Here is a 20,767-nt window from a genome sequence, read left to right as displayed (position 1 = left end):
TGATATTTTTCTCATCCCCATTCTCCTGCCTTCTCCCCATACCCCCGATCATAAGAGCTATGTTGTGAAGGGTACAGCAGAACACAACCATCACTTGTTGGACCATACTGAAGGGCGCCTCCAGATTTAATAAGCCATTGGGTTGCTCTATTGTTTCCTTGGTGCCGACTCAGCTCCTGTTATTCCTCTCCGGTACCTTTGTGGTGGGGTTCCATATTGGGATCAGCAGCAAGGTTCTGAATGGATGCCCCTGGTCTTCCAGTCGTCAACCAGTGGTAGATGTTTGGTGATGGAGAGAACTGTGGTAGATGAGGCTGTCAAAGGATGAAAGAGTTATGGCAATTCCCCGATTAAAGTTGCAGACTTGCATGATGATCTTGCAAGACCAGATGCACATTATGGATGGAAACCCCTCTAATTAATGAAGACCTTCAGGGCTGATCTGATGATGCCCCAATTGCCACATCTGCTATCAAATAACCACTGGACTAGTAGAAATCCAGTGAGTGAAGCAAAAACATCCCTCTGGGTTTGAGTCACCTCATTCGTGGTAAAGTGGATTTTACTGATAGCCTTGGCAAACACGGCATTGGCGACCTGAGCGATTCAGTTGTGGGGAGCAGTTTGTGAAATCCTAGAAATATATTGAGCAGATCCCTAGCTGGTGCTGGATGTAAAAACATTGAGAGCTGTGGCGACCTTTGTATCCATGGGAAATGTGTGACCACTTGCTACTATTGGCGGACATCTGCTTCCAGATGGGTGTGGATATCTGTAGCTACCTGCTATGAGTACCGGAGGCATCTAAGGCACTGTACTCAGGTATGTGGAGGGGGCTGACCCTTGGCCTTAGGTCCCTGTCCTATCAGCCCCTTCGAGGTGCAGCCTTGTGTCCAACCCCTTTGATCTGTCAGCATGCGCTCAGTGACTTGAAGCCTTGGATTCTCTATGAGTGGCTGCTGTTACCCTTGTTGCCATAGCTGCTGGGTTGGATTAAGTTGCTGCTCCTCCTTGTTGTGTTATGTATTCTGGGATAACACAGGCTGCAACTCGATGCACCTTTGAGTAAAGATACTCCAGACTTTGAAGTAAGTTCAATGTGATTTATTGAACCATTAGCACAGTTCTCTCTGAGTTAGGCTCTCCTGCCAATCTTGCTATAGTAACTCAGTCTAACTAACCAGTCTACTCTAAGCCACATGGTGGGTGTGATGCTTCTGATCTGCCCCTGTCCTTCTCTCTAAGCGTCGCCTGTGGAAAGAGAAAGAGCATGTGTGCCTGTCCTTTTTTATGGGTTGTGGTAATGCCACCTCTGGGTGTTCTGACTGTCCATTGGTCATGTCCTATTCTATGTGTTCATTAGCTGTATGTCTGCACGTCATTACATCTCTGGTGCTCCCTCTAGTGTTTACTTAGTCATAGTGTATTTACATTAACCCCTTGTGTATTCAGAGCTTGATGGTAACTTCCATGTTGAGGGAAGTCCCACATGTAAGTGATTCCAATTCAGCTTGGTATACTCCAAGACACTTGTAAGTTACTGAGAAAAGTTGCTTTTTCCAAAGGAAGTAGTCAGGTTGAAAGAACTACTCTTGTCAGGGCTAACCTTTCACCATGGCTAACAACAGGCTTGCTGATTTCAGCCTTTACACTGTTGCTAGCAGGACAGTGTCATGCAACAATGAGCTTCCACTGTGTACCAGCCTCTTCCAATCTGATGAGATGCAGTAACAGCGTGAAGCTTGTGAACTAAAAGTGGAAGTCGGAATACAGGGCTGAAGAAAGCCTTAATTGGTTTTGCAATTGCTTTCATTGGTTCCGCAGCAGATCCAAGGGGAGTGCCGGGCATGCTAAGTGGATGAACATTAGATATTAAGACCCGTTTGTATTCATTCATATCCTCCTGCTGGTGCAAGGTTGGCAACCTCGATCCCGCCGCCAGCAGAGGGTGGGAGCATCGTCACTTGCTTTAGAACTCCAGAAAGAGAATGGGATGACATTGGGATCCCGACCTGATGTCAGTTTTGGGAAAGTTAACTCCCTGCCCGCACCAAGTATGGAAGATGTTTGTGAGGGCTAGTACACTTGATCCTCTGCCAAGCCATCAATAAAGAGTGTTAGTAGAGGAAACACTCTCAAATTCTCACTTATGACTCCAAGTTGCTCTTTGTGCACACCAGTGGCCTTGCTCGATGCGGCAGTCGTGTAGAGCAAGGCTAAGCGAAGGCCCATTAACTTCAGCTGGCATGATGTGGCAATGTCCCCCCTTTTAACAATGCACACAGATTGGGACTGGCAGAAGTGGCAATAGAGTCCTATAGGTCAGTAGGACAATAGCCGAGCAAGTATGTGACACGTCCAAGGCATGATGCTCACTAAGGCTCAGTGATCAGTACGTGTGAAGAGTCTGTGATCTCACATTATAATAAGCTGCATAGTCAGTTATGGAAAATCATAGTCAAAGAATAGGAGATATTGGAGAGGTTGGGAACCCTGCAACCAATTCTGTTGTAGATACTGACAGGGAAGGAGTAATCCTTGCCCAACTAAGTAACCAACAAACTTATGATGAAGGTAATCTAAACTCACGGGAGGTCAGCTTCTGAGCCCATTATACTCAAGGAGAATTGGAACATGTAATATAAAGACTATGGGCTGGATTCTCGAGCCTGCGATGCCCAAAGCACATTTCTCGAAGGGACAGAGAATCGGGCATCGGGGAAAATCGGGATTGGCACCCGCCCGATGCTCCGGCACTCTGCTGGCGGCGGGATCGAGGTTGCCAACCTTGCACCAGCAGGAGGTTATAAATGAATACAAACAGGTCTTAATGTCTAATGTTCATCCACTTAGCAGGCCCTTCCCTTCTCCTTCCCTCCGGGAATCTCCGGTCCCCTGGGCTGGGAATCACCTGGATGCAGAACACTTCTGATATTCACCAGTGTGGCCCTGACTTGGTGAATGTCATAGTGAGCCAAGGGGGTAACTCCTTAGGGAAGTTGTCCCCAAAGTCCATCTGAGGGCCACCCTCCCCCTCCAATTGCATGACCTGCCCACCCCTCCATCACCAGACCCCCCCTGACACCCCCCCCCCCCCCAAATCAGGACCCCTTTAATAGGCAGATCCCCACATAGAGAGACCTTTCTCCAGGACCCCGTGAATAATGAAACCCCCCACCCCTAGGGGTCTCCCTATTAATGGGGTCCCTGGGGACGTCTCCCTCGTTAGGGAGTCCTGGGTGCGGGGGGGGGGGGGAGGAGGGGTCACCCCAGTACTTGCGGAAAGGATGGGGACTCCCAGGCAATCCAGGACTGGGAGCTGCTTTGCGGTTCTGGGAGGGTGGGGGGGGTGGCGACAGGTTATGGGACCTCGCTGTCTGACCGCTATTTTGAGCGGGTGGTACGATAGCTGGGTTCCCTCGGGAATCCCTCGTATCCCTCTCCGTGCATAAATTTGCATGGCAAGGGATACGGAATTGCTTCCTGACTTGCGTTCCCAGGGGGAAAGAAAATCAGTTGCAATTTTCCTGCGGCTGGAGAACATGGGGCAGGATTCTCCGTTGGCTGATGCCGAAATCGGGAAACGCGATTGGGTGGAGAATAGGTTCCATGCCACAATCGCGGCAGGCGGCAATTTGATGCCAAATCGTAATTCTCCATCACGGTTTGCATATCATTAGCAGGCCTGACGCAGTATTCGCCGGGTCCTCCGCAATTCTCCGCCACCAATAGGCCGAGTTTCCAAAGGCTTAAGCTTTTAAAAATCTTGTAACCGGCGTCATGGCTGCTGAGGCAGAGAGAGTGGGTATGAAATGTGTCCAACATTGCCATAATTTGCTGACAGTTGTGCCGCTGGCCAGGGGGACTTCTGCCAGGGCCGAGAGGAGCAGTGTGGGGTTGGCCAGGAGGTGGGCTGTGGGGTTGGGATGGATGGGCATGGAACACCATTGCCGCAGCCGGAAAGGCAGCCAGGCAGCTGTGCATGCTGCTGACAGCCCACTCTGAACGAATGGGTTGAAGGGGGGTTCAGCGATGATACCTCTTAAAACTAAATAGTTAGCATGCCACTAGAGTAGTTTTACATAAGTACTTAAGGATTGAGATGAATTATAGGAAGAGTACCGAGTAATCATTATTAACCATTAAACATGTATTTTTAAGATATAGCAGTAATAAGTAATCAACAGTGAAACAATCCAGGATGCTGGTTCTGTTGTTCTGTTTCTCACAAACAATCAGCACAGGATGCTGAGATTGTACATAGCCATCAGGATGAGGATCCTGGCATCAATCATGGGTTGCTTTGGATTCTATTATTATTATATTATTATTGGGTGAAGTTTAAACATTGCTTGCGATTCTATTGGTTAAGTTTAAACATAGCAACTTCAGGGATTGGATCGCGACCAACTGGGAAAGGCTATTGATTATTGAAAGTTGTATATGAGCTGAGCTTGTGTCTTTGTTCTGTAGAAGGACCTTGGCATCTATCCAGGTCTTATCTCTCATGTACATGAATGCAAGCTTGTAGAATATTAAACCATATTCAGATTGTTGATGTCTCTGCTGCTCTTTGTACTGAGTTGAGCCACAGGAGAAAAGCCCACGTGGAAGCCGACTCAATACATAGGCCTTGAAACCGTTCCTACATTTTTTGGCACTGCGAGTGTTATCGTCCACAGGATTCTGACCAGAATGATATGCCTCCCCAGGTGAGTTCATTTTAATTTACCACCCAGTAGATAGAGGTTGTGTATCACACGGTCGGATCCATAAGTTGTGCGACTCGGACAAGGGGTGCAAGTTGCGAGCAGGTAGCGGCAGACACACGCAACACTGAGAACGTGCTAATATTGGGTGGACAAAGACGGACTTTTGTACCACGCCAAGGAGCAGTGTAGGATAAACCGCCGCGCCTTTTAAAAATCACCTCAACACTGAGGCAGAGCAGGAACAAGCAACCTCTATAAGAAAAGCACAAGAGGAGCGACTTAACAAACCACAGGGAAGGAGGGTGGCTAAGCCACTATATCCCTCCCTCCCTGAGGAGGAAGGAGAACAAGGGAAAATAGACGGGGGGAAGTTTCGCTGACGAAGCAGCCCAGTATAATGACAATCCACCCCAGTATAATTCGAAAATCCCATTCGCTCCCGTGGCACCAATTCGAACTACATTCAAAACCACTGCGGGTTGGAGAGGGGCCAATCCTTCTCCCTGGCGCTATGGGGCATCAGTTCAAAGTTAGCAGCAATCACAGAAAGGGTGATCATGATTAAGATTGAAGGAAAAGCCCTTTGATCTGGTTGTCTTACAATTTTATGGCCTGACAGAAGGTCACAGTGAGCCAGACACAGAGGTATTTTATGGTGACACCCTGAAGTGCTATGATTAAATTCAATCAACTGATGTGGTAATTGTAATGGGGGGCTGAAACACTAAAAAACATAGAAGTAACATCAGGAACACGTGTCAATAAATGTGGCATTGGATCAAGAAATAAAAGGGAAAAAAGGCTGAGAAAATGTATTCATAAAATGATCTGATGGTGACAAAGACCTTCTTTCAACAACCAAAAAGAAATCTGTACACTTGGAGCTCCAAGTGATGTGTATGGAATTCAAACAGATGATATGAGGGTGAGAAAACGATTTAGAGACAGTATAAAGAGCATGCATGCATATCTTGTTGCGGAGATAAATTCAGATAGTTATGTCCCTTTGGCAAAAAGTTAAGATGAAACTGAAAAAATTATAAAGAAGAAGCTGTGCGACCGGTTAGACCTTGATCTGTTTAAGGATGAGAACATGAAAGCGGCATTCATTCAAAGTCAAGAACAAGGATGAATATCTCAGGACAGAAGAAATAGAACAAGCAGAGGTCTCAGAACTAAATATAGAATGCAAATGGAAAAACATGAAAGAGGGTATACAACATGCTGCAAAGGAAAAATTACCAAACCAGAAAAGAAAGAGTCCAAAGAGTGGATGAGAAACGAGATTGTGGCTAAGATGACAGAAAAAGGAATGAAAAGAAACACACTGAGTATGATGAAATTGAAAAGTAAATGACAAATGCATGCGAAGGCTAAAGAAAAATGGTATAATTGATATGTGATGAAGTCCCAGAGCGGGAAAGAAATTACAAAATCAGAATTATGTACCAGATGATGAACTCTTTGACAGGTAGAATGAAAAGAAAAACAAATAATGGATCATAAAAACAAAGGGTGGTATTTTGTGTGCAATCTGGTGAGCACCACACCACAGATGATGCACATCAGGTGGAGGCAGGAACCTCCAGGCAAGACAGTAGTCGGAGGGCTGCTGGATCCCTGGACCCAGCTGGGTCCCAGCCTGATGCTGAGCCTCTGAAACAGAGTTACCCGGAGCTGAAGGAGACGATAGGGAGTGGTTAGGACATTCAGAGAGAGATGTCAGTGACACTCCAGCAGATCCATAGCCGAGTGGAGGAATCCCAGAGGCTATGGGCAGAGGAGATGGCGCCGGCAATGCGTGGCACCAAGGTCAACACTGCTATGGTGCTGACCGCAATGGAGAGGATGGTGCACGACGTCAGCACCATGAGTGAAAGTGTCCAAGGCATCACGTAGTCAGTGACAGCCATGGTTGAGGGTCTCGGCAGAATGTCTGCCTCACTGGGGGATGTCACCCAGTACCAGACGGACCTTGATGAGGTTCTGCGGGACATGTCCCGCTCTCAGATGGGAATACCGAGGTGCTGCTGAGCATGGCCCAGTTACTGAGGAGCATCGCCGTGGGCATCAACACGATGGTTCGGACCATGGGGAACCACCAGGGGTGGCGGAACCACATGATGCAGGACCAACTGGGCCTCTAAACAGCTGCCCCTCCGGCCCAAGGTGAATCCCAGAGCCCTATGGGCACCAAGTGGGAGGAGGGAGCGTTTAGTGCCAACCCGGACTCGTCCCATGGAAAGGCAAAGGTGGCCATCATCTCCCCCAAATTCCACCCTTTTGATAAGGTTTTGTTTTGAAGTTAGCACACAGGACCGGGCGACACATCTATGCATGTATCCCTGAAAATTGAGCCTGGGCCCTCCAGCCTCAGAGCCCCCAGAGGACTCCCGCCAAGGGCATCGAAGGCCAGGTGATGAGGTAAGCAGTTGGCTGACTTCACCTCTGAGTGCATCCTGGGGAGATACCTAGATTTAGCGGTAGAGTTGGGGGGAAAAACACATCGAGAATCACTGAGGGAACCGGGCGAGGGGGGTAGGGAGTGTGGTGGGTAGGTAGGGGGTGGGGACTTGTATTACACATTAAACACCCTTGTGCACAACCATTATGACGTCTCTGTCATTTTCTCCTGCAATGCGGGCTGACCTCCGATCTCCCCCTCCTTGTGGCACCCACCCATCCTCCGGCCATGGAGATGTCCCCAGAGCTGTGTCCCATCTCCTGGGTGTTCGGATGTTGGCTGCTGTGTGTGTGGTGTTGCCTCCTGAAGTGTTCAGGCAGAGTGCCCAGGCATCAAGGTGTGATTGGGATGCGAGGCAGTGAGTCCCACATGCTACATGGCCCGCCCACCTAAGGGATCCACTTGGGTTGTGTGACGTGCTCACTTAACCACGATTGCCAACTCCCTATTAGCAATGGCATTCAGCCGATTCCTCAGAGGCCTTGGCAATGGGCAGGTGTTTTGGTTGGTCGTTGGGGGAAACAGGCAGGGACAAGGATTGCCCCTGAATGGATACACATGATTCAGGGGTTGACATGGCGGTTCCTCGTGCGGTTGCCCCCAGCACTTCCGCCCCACCCTCCTATGGTGGCCACCCCTGCGGAAGGTCCCGCACCCCGAGCTGGAGATCCCCCAGCTCCACCAAGCAATGGGGCGGCAAGCCCAGAACACCTGGGCACTTTGTCTGTGACCAGAGATAGCTATTCCCCTCCTTGTCTCCCCACAGAAGCCCTTCCGTCAGGTTCATGTTTTTCAATAGGGGTACTAATCGGTGCCAATGTGAGCACTTGCTGGGGAGGTCTCTGAATGACAGGAAGACGTTGACTATGGGGTGGCTCTCGTTAGTTGAATGGAAATAGGGCTTAAGTGGTGATAATTGGTTTCTCGCCACGCCACGCCGAGATCGCAATTCCCCCTATGGGGGCGGGCCGGTTGCATCGCAAACTGTATGCTGTCTGGCACGTTTCTTGTTTTTGACCTCTCCTGCTATTCACTGGCCTCATTTCGTTTGAGCGAGAGCGTAACTGGAGGCTGGAGAATCATGCCCATGTCCAGGGTGGTGGAGGTTGAGATGGAGCAGTGCCTTTGAGGTGTCAGAGCATGCAGAGCTCAGGGAAGGGAATGGACACCCTGGCCTTCGCCACACTGTCCGCCAGGTGGGCTGTGTCATGATATTCAAACACACACATCATGATAGACACACCAACAGACAAATCAGAGCACACAACACCACAACCAATCACAGACAAGGACAGGGATTGTATAAAAGGACAAACACGACACCTGGTGGCCAGTATAGCTGGAGACCAGGACAAGGACAGACCTGTTACACTACACACTCAGGGAGACACCACGTGCAGAGTATCCAGAACGAATTGTATATGGAAGTTGAAATAAAATAGAGTTGTACCAAATACAACTGTGTTGGTACACCTGTGCATCAGAGCACCCAACACCACATGGTACAGGAGTGGATCAATACCTGCCGGCATACCTCAGTGTACAGAGACAACCAGCAGTACCCAGGCAAGATGTATTGGCTCCCGGTTCCGCAGCCGTTCCAGTGCCACGGCGATCTCCGCGAAAACTGGCGGCGATTCCGGCAAGTGTTTGAATTGTTCCTGGTGGCAGCTGAACTCAAAGACCTGGATGATAATGAAAAAATTGAATTTCTCCTCACCATCGCCGGTGCAAGAGCAAAAGAAATCTTCACAAGGTTCAGGTTCTTCAGGAGGCAACAAAGGTACGATTACCAGGCAGTCCTGGACAAATTCGTCAAGTACTGTGAGGAAAACGCACTCCAATCGGCAAGTAAAGGTAAGAAAAGCGGCAGTACTCACCTCGTGGCCGGGATCCCGGAGGCCGAATTCCTAGAGGCCGAAATCCCGGGCCTGAGAGAGAGTTGGGTGGAGGTCGGCGGCCATCTTGCTAAAGGCATCACGCTAGCACAGTTGCGCGAGCAGTGCGCAGAACCGGAAGTTTCGTTTGCGCATGCGCGAGACGCTGCGCATGCGCAGTCAAGAAAACGGCCATCGGAAAAGGAACAGCGATCTGCGCATGCGCAGTCGCTTCTTACGTGCTACATACCGAGCGTCAGGATGACAGAGGCCCCCGACCGCACCAATTTAAAGGGGAAACGTCCCAAATCCAATTTAAAAGGGAAACGTCCCAAATCAAAAAAACAAAAATCTGTTAAAGCTGTAAAACCTTCCCTCACCTGGAATGACAGCACATTGCCGCAAATTGACCCAGGAGATGAATTTGACCTCCGAAGAACCCTGCAACAAGCAGTTGCCTACGCACAAGCCGATGATTCCGACCTCGAATACTTCGATACCGATCTTTACATTTTTTCTGGACCTCGCGAGCCCAATGACAGCTCCATGGTCCTAGACGACTACGACTCGGACGAACCTTTCGTGTTGCACATTGGCGACCCTCACATTGAATCCGACGCAGATGCGGATTCATTTTTCGGATTTGAAGATCTTCAATCTAGCAGATATGACGTCCCAACTCATCAGTGCAGGATGATGCCGCAGCTTGAAATGAACAGACAGGGAGCAGTGCAAGCCTACAGAGAGCGACCTGCTGCCACACAGAGCATGGTCCACGTCCCGCTCAGCATTCCCGACTCTATGAAAGAAGACATGCAAGACTCCAGAGCGCAGTCCTTGCATGAACAAGAAGTGACTCCAGAGTCACAAGCCTCCACAGCGAGCTTGTGGACAGGCTCCAAGATAGAAGGAACGCAAGACTCCAGAGCACAGTCCTTGCGCGAACAAGAAGTGACTCCAGAGTCACAAGCCTCCACAGCAAGCTCGTGGAAAGACTCCACAATTGCAGAAACGCAGACTCCAGAGCGCAGTCCTTGCATGAACAAGAAGTGACTCCAGTGTCACAAGCCTCCACAGAGAGCTCGTGGACAGCCTCCACGATAGAAGAAACGCTTGACTCCGATGCGCAGTCCTTGCAGGAACAAGACCATGAGGGTCTAGCAACCTCTCCTGACCAACCAGCGGCAGACGATGCAAGTCTGCCATGCTCACGTGAACAGCAAGAAGGCTATAACAGCCTACCATGCTCCACTGCACAGCAGCATGACCATGACGGTCTCTCATGCTATAATGAAGGGCACAGCGCTGATGACTGTTCAAGCCCAACTGAAGACAAGCCAAAGGAATCTCCTCTTCCAAGCCCGAAGGAAAAAGGTTTATGCGCTGACCTTCAGGATCATTATAGCCGAACAGAGGTTAATAATGTTGCATGGTCACAGAAGGATGCTGAGGATTTGCTAAAGAAATTACTTGTATGTTTAACTTGCAAGGAGCAGACTGAGAATTGCCAGTGTTTTAGTATGGATTTAAAAAATGGACAAGACATTGATCCTCAGTTAATGGAAATAACACAACCTGAATCATACCTACAGCAGGGACAAATGTCTCCCACGTGCAGAGTATCCAGAACAAATTGTATATAGAAGTTGAAATAAAATAGAGTTGTACCAAATACAACTGTGTTGGTTCACCTGTGCATCAGAGCACCCAACACCACAGGCTGGAAGTTGGCAATGCCGCCCATGGCCTCGAAGTGGCTCTCGGATCTGGCTGAGACCTTGCAATTAGCAAAAATAAAATTCTCGATAAGAGGGTTCGAGGAGAGATTCCACGGCACACGGAAGAAGTTCACAAATCTCTTTGCAGACGTATTTGCAAACAGCAACTAACTGGGGGCACGGTGGTGGGTGTCAGTGGGGAGGGAAAAGATAAGGGATGGGGAAAGGGATAGGAAGGGACGATGGAGGGGGGCAGTGAGCATGGCCTGGATGAAAGGGAACTCTCATAGAACAGAGAAGGTATGGTGAGGAAGGTCACTCACAGGAGGGGGCATCGATCCCTTCCACATGGGCCAAACTGGGAAGGAGGACCATCCTAACCTTCCCTAAAACTCATGGGGGGGAACAGAACTTGTCCCTCCCCCACCGCAGCCCACCAAAACAAATGTAATTAATAATGATGTAAAGAGTTCTGGCAGTAATTGTAAATACAGATGTAAAGTTGTGTATAATTCTTATTACAAACGTTAAAAATCCCAATAAGAACACTTAAATTAAATTGTGTAATATACTAATGTAAATAATGTAGGGAATTTTAGTACTGGGACTCCTGTCACAGATGCGGTGGCAGCTTGTGATACTGATGTTGGTGTTGTTATTGCTTTTGTTATTATTATTGTTTCAATATTGTTTTGCAAAGTTTTGATGTTAAGAGAAAAAATGGCAATAAAAATATTTTCAAAAAAATATATATACCAAGGGATATGAGTTACTTCCATTATTTCTTAAGTTACCTAAGAAACCAAAAGCGATGGAAAGCAATCAATTTAGAACTATAAGCTTCATGATCATCTCACCCTCACAACACCTTCACCCCCACCATCATCCCCACACCATGCTCACCCCCATCCCAACACCACCCTCACCCCCCCATACTTCCCTCACCCTCACCTTCACATCACCCCTACCTGCCCTCATTCCCACCACCCCACTCCACCCCCTCCTTCCGCGCCCCCCACTCCCCGCCGGCCCACTGTCTAATCATGCATCTTTTCTTGTGTATTTCAGGACCTGCTGGTGATGGGGCGGGTCCATCTGGTGTCTTCCAACCCAAAAAAGTGCCATGGCCGGAGTCCCCCCCCCCCCTCCATGTAACGAGCAGCGACAGGGGCAGCAGCACACACAGCAGCCCTCGACAAGAGACCCAAGACACCCTGGAGCTTGGGTCCGGGATGAGACAGATATCCTGTCACAGCTGTCTCCAACATCCTCAACCATCCCACTCACCTCGGTTGGGCACTTTAGTGAAGAGGCTCCTGGGAAATCCTCCGGTGTGCACCACACACATGCTTTGGTACACAGGTGGAGGTAGGAACATCCAAGGGGGCAGACAGTCGGAGGGGGGGCCAATCCTAGGGTCCAGCTGCCGTCCATTCGGGTTTCAGGATTCTGGAATGAACAGTCCCATCGAGTGTGGCGATGCAGTCGCAGAGTCGGGGCTACATGAGGGGTTGTCTGCGAGCATCCAGTACCTGCAGGTTGCAGGTGCAGTTGGAAGAGTCCAACCATGTGCAGGAGCAGGAGGTGGTTCCGATCATGCGCGATATCCAGGCCAACACTGCACAGGTGGCGTCCGCGGTGGAGGAATTGGGGATGTAGATTATGGCTATGGATCAGCATGTCCAAGGCCTGGGGCATTCTGTGCATGTCTGGCTGAGCCCAGGACAGGGTTGCCACTTCACAGGCAGACATGTGCCAGAGCCCTTGAACATTTCAGTGCCACTCCTGAGCATGGCCCAGTCACAGCAGGCCATGGCTGGGAACGTTGGCAGCATTGCCCAGGTGCTGGCCGATGTGGCGGTGACGCAGAGGGTGGTGGCCCAGTCAAAGAAGGAGATGGCAGTCACTGGCTGATGTGACACAGGCCCAGAACGTGGTGGCAGAGGCACAGTGTCATGTGGCGCAGTCCCATTCAGTAATTGTCCACACCCTGTGCTCTGTGGCCACGAGCATGCAGACCCTGATTGAGATCAGAACGGGTCTCCAGGACTGGCAGTGCCAGTTGGCAGGGGAGCCTCAGGGGACAGTTCCGCTCGCACCCCCATCCCATGGAGTAGCCCAAGGGCCATCGGGCACCCCGAGGGAGGAACAGGTGATGGGGCCCGTGCCGGAGACTCCGGCAGGGGAGGTGAATCAACACTGCAGCACCTCCCCCCTTCCTGTCCCTGATGTATCTGGTGGGCAGCGGGCAGAAGAGGGCAGCACCACACCACCCGGGACACCTGAGCAGCAGCGAGGCCCTTCCAGGCGCAGATGCCCCGGAAGACGGCCGGCAACTGGGACCCAGGTTGCCGCAAGGGAATTACAGCAGGCTGCCTCCACTCCTGATGTACCATCGGGGGATCCATCTGGACATAGCATTAGGGCACGTAAGGCCAAAAGGTTAAACACCAGTTAAGTTTGCAAGGGTGCAGGGCACAGTTTAGTTATAGCTGCAAGGGCATGTATCTGTAAATATTTGTGCACAGTTAACACCTGTTAACATTACTACAACCAGCCCTGGTGCTTTGTCCAATGGGTGTGAAGGGTGGGCTGTCCAGTGATAGGTGCGGGTATGGACATTGTGGGTGGCCGGAGCTCCCCCCCCTCCCCTCCCCACCATCGACCGTCCCCACCACTATCACCCCAGGAATTCGATGGCACCATGTGATGGAATGACCATCTCGCATTCGAACATGTCAGGAATCGTCGGGTGTGCTAATATGAAGGTGTCGTGCACACTCCTGGGTATTGGGCGCAGACGTGCACAATGGTCTCATATCAGCTATTCGTTCATTGAGTCGAACCCCTTTTGGTTTATGCAGAGCGGCCTGTCAACTGCGTGTGCTCGTAGGGGGACATGCATCCCATGGATCATCCCCTGGACATCCTGGTGGGCTCGGTACACATTGAAATGGATGTATTATGCCGACCGGGCATACAGGGCCTCTGTGACAGGTCCCCACTCGGTGCCTTGTAGTACCACGTGGCATAAAGGTTCAAGGCGTCCATCACCTTGACGGCCACCAGGAGCGGGTGACCTCCCTCATTTCCTCGGGGTGTCAAGTGGACTATGATCTGGCAGATATGTCGCCCTGGCTCCTTGCTCAGTTGGAGTCTTTGACGGCAAGCCCGGCCCAGCTGGTCCTCGAATGACCGGCGTTGCCAGTACACATGAGGCCTCATGGGTCCCTCCTTTACACCTGCTCCTCCTTCTCCTCGGCCTGTTGGACGGCCGGCTCTAAATCCACACTGGCTGCCTCCTGTTACTCCGGGGTAGGCCCCACTGCTGCAGCATACTCTGCCTTGTGCAGCTCCAACTTGTGCAACTCCAGTGCATTCCCCAAGCCTGCGGCGACGAGGAGGAAGGACACCAATGCTGGTTGTATTCCAAAATCCATTCTCTGCAGGGGGTTAAAGGCGAACATGTTAGCATGGTGCGTACCCCCATGCCCAACCAGGTCCACCAGGGTGCACGGTGGCCTCGGTTAGCACTGCAGTCCCTGCTTCCGCATGTCCCCCCTCCCCTCCGCCATCCCCGCACCCCTTGCCCCATTGGTGCCCGGCACCCTGGGGGCCTCTGGCCCTGGCGCCCATTCCTGCTGCCAAGGGTACAATCAGCTGGCACTGCCCTTGCCAGCGGTACGCTTTGCGGCCCCCAAAATGGTGCACCCCTGTAGGGTCGACTGTGGGTGTTGTCCTTGGGCAGGTCGCGTGATGCCTCGCCGGCATGTGGCGGCTAGTTCCGGAGGGATGGAGAGTGGGGGCTGGGTGCGGAATGGAGAGAAGGGGGCTGGGGTGCGGAGGTGAGGGACTCATAAGGTCAGTGTCACTCTGCAGTACCATGTGCCAAACTGGTGGTAGATGGGGTCCGCCACAAGGTGGCTGCCCTGCAGGCCGCAGCAATGGCATTCCATGCCTGGACACTGCTCCAATTCCATGGGGTGTCACCCCGGCCCCATGGCCACCCCCCCAGCCCTGAGAGGACCTTACCCCTAACCAGCCCAGCCAGTGTCAGGACCGACAAACCCATGGTCATGCCTCTCTGTGTCCTACCTCCAATCTCTCCCTCATCAGCCATGGAGCCTGTTCCCCAATTTTTAAAAGCGTAAGTGATGCTCGATCAATAACTCCAGAAGCGCGATTGGAGACAATTGAAGGCTTTATTACACTAGATGTTTCCACCAGCAGTGCGGGTACAGAAGGCAGCTGCTGGGGAGACACGGGCTCTTATACTCCACCTTACTGGGCGTAACCAGCAGGCAGTCTTAACCAATGAAAACAGTACCTCCTACACCAATGGTCTTACAGCATTACAGGGTACCGTAATACCTCTAATACCGACTACCACAATAAGTGAATCTCATCTTCGGCAATTCCCCCTAGTGGAGGCGGAGGATCGCGGAGGCGCCGGAGAATACCGGGTCAGGCCCACAAATGATATGCAAATAGCGTGTATTGTACGTGCAGAGTGGAACGCACTGATGCCTCTGTCGCGGTACCAGAGAATTGCGATATGGCGTGCACCCAGTGCCGGCACGACTTTTGCGTCAAAACCCATTCTCTGCCCAATTGCCTTTCCCGATTTCGGCGGAGAATCCCGCCCCAATATTTTGGCCAGCGGATCAAAGCTGAAAGGCTACAGAAATCTCTTCAAGAGGGCAAAGTGGAGAATAGCAGAAAGACCTCGGCCAGAACCTTCCGGCCCCTCCATTCAGCAGGACATTAAGTTCCGGCCAAAGTAAATCGCAATTTAAATGGCCCACTGCATCTGCCAGGGGAGGCACGGTGGACATCACAGAGCGGTTATAGACCAATGACAATGGGCGCATGAGGATGGTGTAAGAGAGATGAGGGTGACTTTCCGTGCCAACAGATCCCTGGTAGGAGTGACGACAAACAGCAGCAGCAAGAGCCCAAGACCAGCCTTCCTGGCCTGGGAAAATTCCACTTAAGTCAGCTAGAGTAGGAAATCGACTGGAAAAAAATACGTTGCAATAAAAGGGAAAAATTGTTATGCAAAGATTGAGGCTGGGATTCTCCAATCCCGCGCCGGGTTGGCGAATCCCCGGGGGGGGACACGAGAATCGCGCTCTGTCGCCGGCTTCCCGAGTCTCCCCTGCTGATTTTCGGGCACCCGCGGAATTCCCGCCTTGTTGAAAGCAGCACCCCCGGCGATTCTCCGGGCCCGCCGAGTTCGGCCCAGTCCCGCCGGCCTGGGTTACTCAGATCCCACACGGCGGGACCTGGAAGGTGTGTCTGCGGGGGCCACCCTGGAGGAGGGGGCGGGGGGGATCTGACCCTTGGGGGGGGCCCCACAGTGGCCTGGCCCGCGATCGGGTCCTACCGATCGGCAGGCGGGGTGGTTCCGTGGGGGCCTATGTTCCTCCGCGCTGGGCCCCTGTAGGGCTCCGCCATATTGCCCGGGGGCAGGTGCGGAGAAGGGAACCTCCACGCATGTGAGGAATCATGCCGGCAGTTCCGCGCATGCGCGAACCCGCGCCGGCTGTCCCCCGCCGGCTGGAGCTGCGGGGACCACTCCGGCGCCAACCTAGCCCCCTAGGAAGCGGAGCATTCCCCATTATCGGGGACTGTTGATGCCGGAGTGGTTGCCGCCGCTTTCCATGCCGGCGTGGGGACGTAGTCCCATTATTGGAGAATACCGCCCTCAGTTAGAGCACAGTGAATGATGCCGCAAGATTCCAAAACAAGTTTTTTTGCTTCATCGACTATAGTGCTATTCTAAGTATGCGTGTGGATTTGAAGTTAGCCCTCTGCTCGGGTTCAAGTCTTCTAATCCATCCCCATCATTGCTTAATAAGAGAATGCATTTTTATGAGGAAACGCAGTAGTCATTGCATTTATTCTTCACAGCAAGAATTCCTCATACAAAAAAATTCTCTTGTCTCCCCTCCTTCAACTCTTGAACAAAATGATCCAGTTTAATATTGAGGTGAATTTTGCCAGAGTTTTGACCAGTGTTAGGACGGGCTTCACTGAATTTAGTTCTAATTTCATTATCTTGAGTCTCAAGAACTGCAAAGCTATGTAGGCCTAAAAATTCCAGGTGACTGTCTCAGTCTCCCACCATAGGCTTGGCAGGAGACAGAGAGAGTGCTCCCAGAATTCTAGAGGCACAATCTTCAATAAACCATTTGCTTACTTGCACTGAAGCAGGTTCAATCTTTCTGTGCCGGGCTCCATTTTCAGCGGAATCGATCAATTCTTCCGCAGCCCTACAGAAATATTGATAATCAGGTAAGAATAGAAAAGGTTTCAAACAGAATTACTGCAAAAAGAAAATACTTACAGTTTCTCTGGAAATATTTCTCCTTCTGCTTCAATTGACAATTGTCAGAATGTTTACATGGAAAGAGAAAAATAAAATTGAGTTACGTAAAGTAAATCTTGGAATAATAATCCAATAATTCAATATATAATAAGACTACATTCAATAAGAAGGTTGAAACAAAGATTGCTGGACTCCCTAATTAAATTAGACCAAAGCGTATTCTGAATGGCATTGTTGTCACTGGAGGCTAGAAAAATGATTCTTGCAATTGCTCTCTTTTGAAGAGTAATACATAAAAATCTGAGATGGAGATCAAGGGCGAAATTCTCCCCCAACGGCGCGATGTCCGCCAACTGGCGCCAAAAACGGCGCCAATCAGACGGGCATCGCGCCGGCCCAAAGGTGCGGAATGCTCCGCATCTTTGGGGGCCGAGCCCCAACATTGAGGGGCTAGGCCGACGCCGGAGGGATTTCCGCCCCGCCAGCTGGCGGAAATGGCGTTTGTTGCCCCGCCAGCTGGCGGAAATGGCGTTTGTTGCCCCGCCAGCTGGCGCGGAAATGGCGTTTGTTGCCCCGCCAGCTGGCGCAGAAATGCGGCGCATGCGCGGGAGCGTCAGCGGCCGCCGACAGTTTCCCGCGCATGTGCAGTGGGGAGAGTCTCTTCCGCCTCCGCCATGGTGGAGACTGTGGTGGAGGCGGAAGGGAAAGAGTGCCCCCACGGCACAGTCCCGCCCGCGGATCGGTGGGCCCCGATCGCGGGCCAGGCCACCGTGGGGGCACCCCCGGGGTCAGATCGTCCCGCGCCCCCCCCAGGACCCCGGAGCCCGCCCATGCCGCCTGGTCCCGCCGGTAAATACCAGCTTTGATTTACGCCGGCGGGACAGGCAATTTCTGGGCGGGACTTCGGCCCATCCGGGCTGGAGAATTGAGCGGGGGGTCCCGCCAACCAGCGCGGCCCGATTCCCGCCCAATCTCTGGTACCGGAGACTTCTGCGGGGGCGGGGGCGGGATTCACGGCGGCCAACGGCCATTCTCTGACCCGGCGGGGGGTCGGAGAATGACGCCCCACATTCCTGCCTCTGCCTCCATCTCAACCCACCTATTGCTGAAACCCTCATCCATCCCTTTGTCGCCTCATGACTTGACTATTGGGAATCTAGGGATTCAGAATTTGTAGCTGACAGGGAGCTTGGAAGTACTGCAAACTGATAGACTTCACAAGCACATAGAAAAGCTGGTAGATCGAGCAGACAAGTGCGGGTGAAATTTAAAGCAAAGAAGTGTGAATTGCTGCATTTTATATCTGCATGGTTTATCGTCCACTGAAGATGACCACTTGTTGAGAAAGCGGCCAAGTCAGCATAAGGGAATCTGGGCTTAATAAATAGAGGCATAGATTTCAAAAGCAAGGAAGTTCTGATGAACCTTAATAAAACATTGGTTTGGCCTCAACTGGAGCATTGTGTCCAGTTCTGCATACCTTCAGAAAGATGTGAAGGCACTGGAGGGGGTGCAGGAAACATTTGAGAAAACGGTCTTAGAGATTTAAGTAGAATAGATAAATTGGAAAATCTGGAGCTCTTTTCCTTAGAGAGGATACATTTTTTAAAAAATAATTTTTATTAAAGGTTTTCATAAAATATCAATAACAAAATGAGAAAGAAAAAAGAACCCAACAGGGTTAAGTACAAAATACAATCTAAAAAAAAGCAACCCCCCAAACTCCTCCCCCCCCCATGCCTAAATAATAAATTAACATTAACACCCCGACTTAACACAACAGGTGTATACACCCCCTCAGACCGTCCAGTGTAAATAACATAAACAAAAATAAAGTAAACCGCGCCCCCCGCCACCGAGCTGCTGCTGCCATTGACCAATGTCTATCGTTCTGCCAGAAAGTCTAAGAACGGTTGCCACCGCCTAAAGAACCCTTGTACCGACCCTCTCAAGGCGAATTTCACCCTCTCCAATTTAATGAACCCTGCCATATCGCTGATCCAGGATTCCACGCTTGGGGGCCTCGCATCGTTCCACTGAAGGAGAATCCTTCGCCGGGCTACCAGGGACACAAAGGCCAGAATTCCGGCCTCTTTCGCCTCCTGCATTCCCGGCTCCTCTGCCACCCCAAATATTGCGAGCTCACAGCCCGGTCTGAACCTGGATCCTACCACCCTCGACACCGTCCTCGCTACGCCCTTCCAAAATTCCTCCCGCGCTGGGCATGCCCAGAACTTATGGGTGTGATTTGCTGGTCTCCCTGAGCACCGAACACACCTGTCCTCACCCCAAAGAACCGGCTCATCCTTGTCCCGGTCATGTGTGCCCTGTGCAGCAACTTAAACTGTATGAGGCTGAGCCTCGCACACGAAGAGGAAGAATTCACCCTCCCTAGGGCATCTGCCCACGTCCCCGCTTCGATCTCCTCTCCCAACTCCTCCTCCCACTTACCTTTCAACTCCATCACCGAGGCCTCCTCCTCCTCCTGCATCACCTGGTAAGTTTCCGAGATCTTCCCCACTCCCACCCACCCCCCGAGAGCACCCTGTCCTGTACTGTGTGTGGCAGTAGCCGCGGGAATTCCATCACCTGCCGTCTGGCAAACGCCCTTACCTGTAAGTACCTGAAGGTGTTCCCCGGGGGGAGCCCGTACTTCTCCTCCAGCTCACCCAAGCTCGCAAACTTCCCGTCGACAAACAGGTCCCCCAACTTTCATATCCCTGCCCTGTGCCACCCCGAAAACCCTCCACCAGTTCTTCCTGGGGCGAACCGGTGGTTCCCCCGTAATGGGGTCCACGGCGAGGCCCCGACTTCCCCCCTATGCCGCCTCCACTGCCCTCAAATTTTGAGGGCCGCCACCACCACCGGTCTCGTGGTATACCTCCTTGGAGGGAGCGGCAGTGGCGCCGTTGCCAGCGCCCCCAGACTCGTACCCACACAGGACGCCATCTCCAGCCTCTTCCATGCAGCCCCCTCCCCCTCCATCACCCACTTGCGCACCATTGTCGCATTGGCGGCCCAGTAGTACCCACAGAGGTTGGGCAGCGCCAGCCCCCCCTATCTCAACTCCGCTCCAGGAACACCCTTCTCACCCTCGGAGTCCCTCGCGCCCACACAAACTCCATTATACTCCTGTTACCCCGCCTGAAAAAAGCCTTCGGGATAAACAGGGGGAGGCACTGGAACAGGAACAAAAACCTTGGGAGCACCGTCCTTTTGATTGACTGCACCCTACCCGCCAGGGACAGCGGCAACGCGTCCCACCTCTTGAACTCCTCCTCCATTTGCTCCACCAGCCTTGTAAAGTTAAGCCTATGCAGGGCCCCCCAGCTCCTGGGCACCTGGACCCCCAAATATCTGAAGCTCCTCTCGCCCTTTTTAGTGGGAGCTTGCCAATCCCTCTCTCCTGGTCCCCTAGCTGAACTACGAACAGCTCGCTCTTCCCAATATTGAGCTTGTACCCCGAAAAGTCCCCGAATTCCCAAAGGATCCTCATTACCTCTGGCATTCCTCCTACCGGATCCGCCACATACAGCAGCAGGTCGTCCACATAAAGCGACACCCTATGCTCCTCCCCACCCCGCACCAACCCCCTCCAGTTCCTCGACTCTCTCAGTGCCATAGCCAGGGGTTCAATCGCCAGTCCGAAGAGCAGGGGGGTCAGG

The 20,767-nt window shown here is 51.8% G+C and overlaps 1 protein-coding gene across 2 annotated transcripts in view; it reads right to left on the bottom strand.

Moving 5' to 3' along the window:
• The window catches only part of LOC140409038 (embigin-like), a 108,231-nt gene that overhangs the window by 22,201 nt on the left and 65,263 nt on the right, over nucleotides 1-20,767 (bottom strand). The window contains exons 7-8 of one of the 2 annotated variants that reach the window (XM_072497075.1): nucleotides 17,121-17,148; nucleotides 16,974-17,046 (exon numbers count right to left, since the gene is read on the bottom strand). In XM_072497075.1, coding sequence (XP_072353176.1) covers nucleotides 16,974-17,046; nucleotides 17,121-17,148 — 101 coding nt within the window. The remainder of the gene's footprint in view (nucleotides 1-16,973; nucleotides 17,047-17,120; nucleotides 17,149-20,767) is intronic. The other variant, XM_072497076.1, reaches the window with a different exon arrangement.

The sequence above is a fragment of the Scyliorhinus torazame genome, chromosome 3, assembly GCF_047496885.1.
Source record: "Scyliorhinus torazame isolate Kashiwa2021f chromosome 3, sScyTor2.1, whole genome shotgun sequence".
In the NCBI taxonomy this organism is placed as follows: Eukaryota; Metazoa; Chordata; class Chondrichthyes; order Carcharhiniformes; family Scyliorhinidae; genus Scyliorhinus; species Scyliorhinus torazame.
Note: the sequence above shows the minus strand (reverse complement) of the source record. Positions and strands in the feature narration are given on the sequence as shown.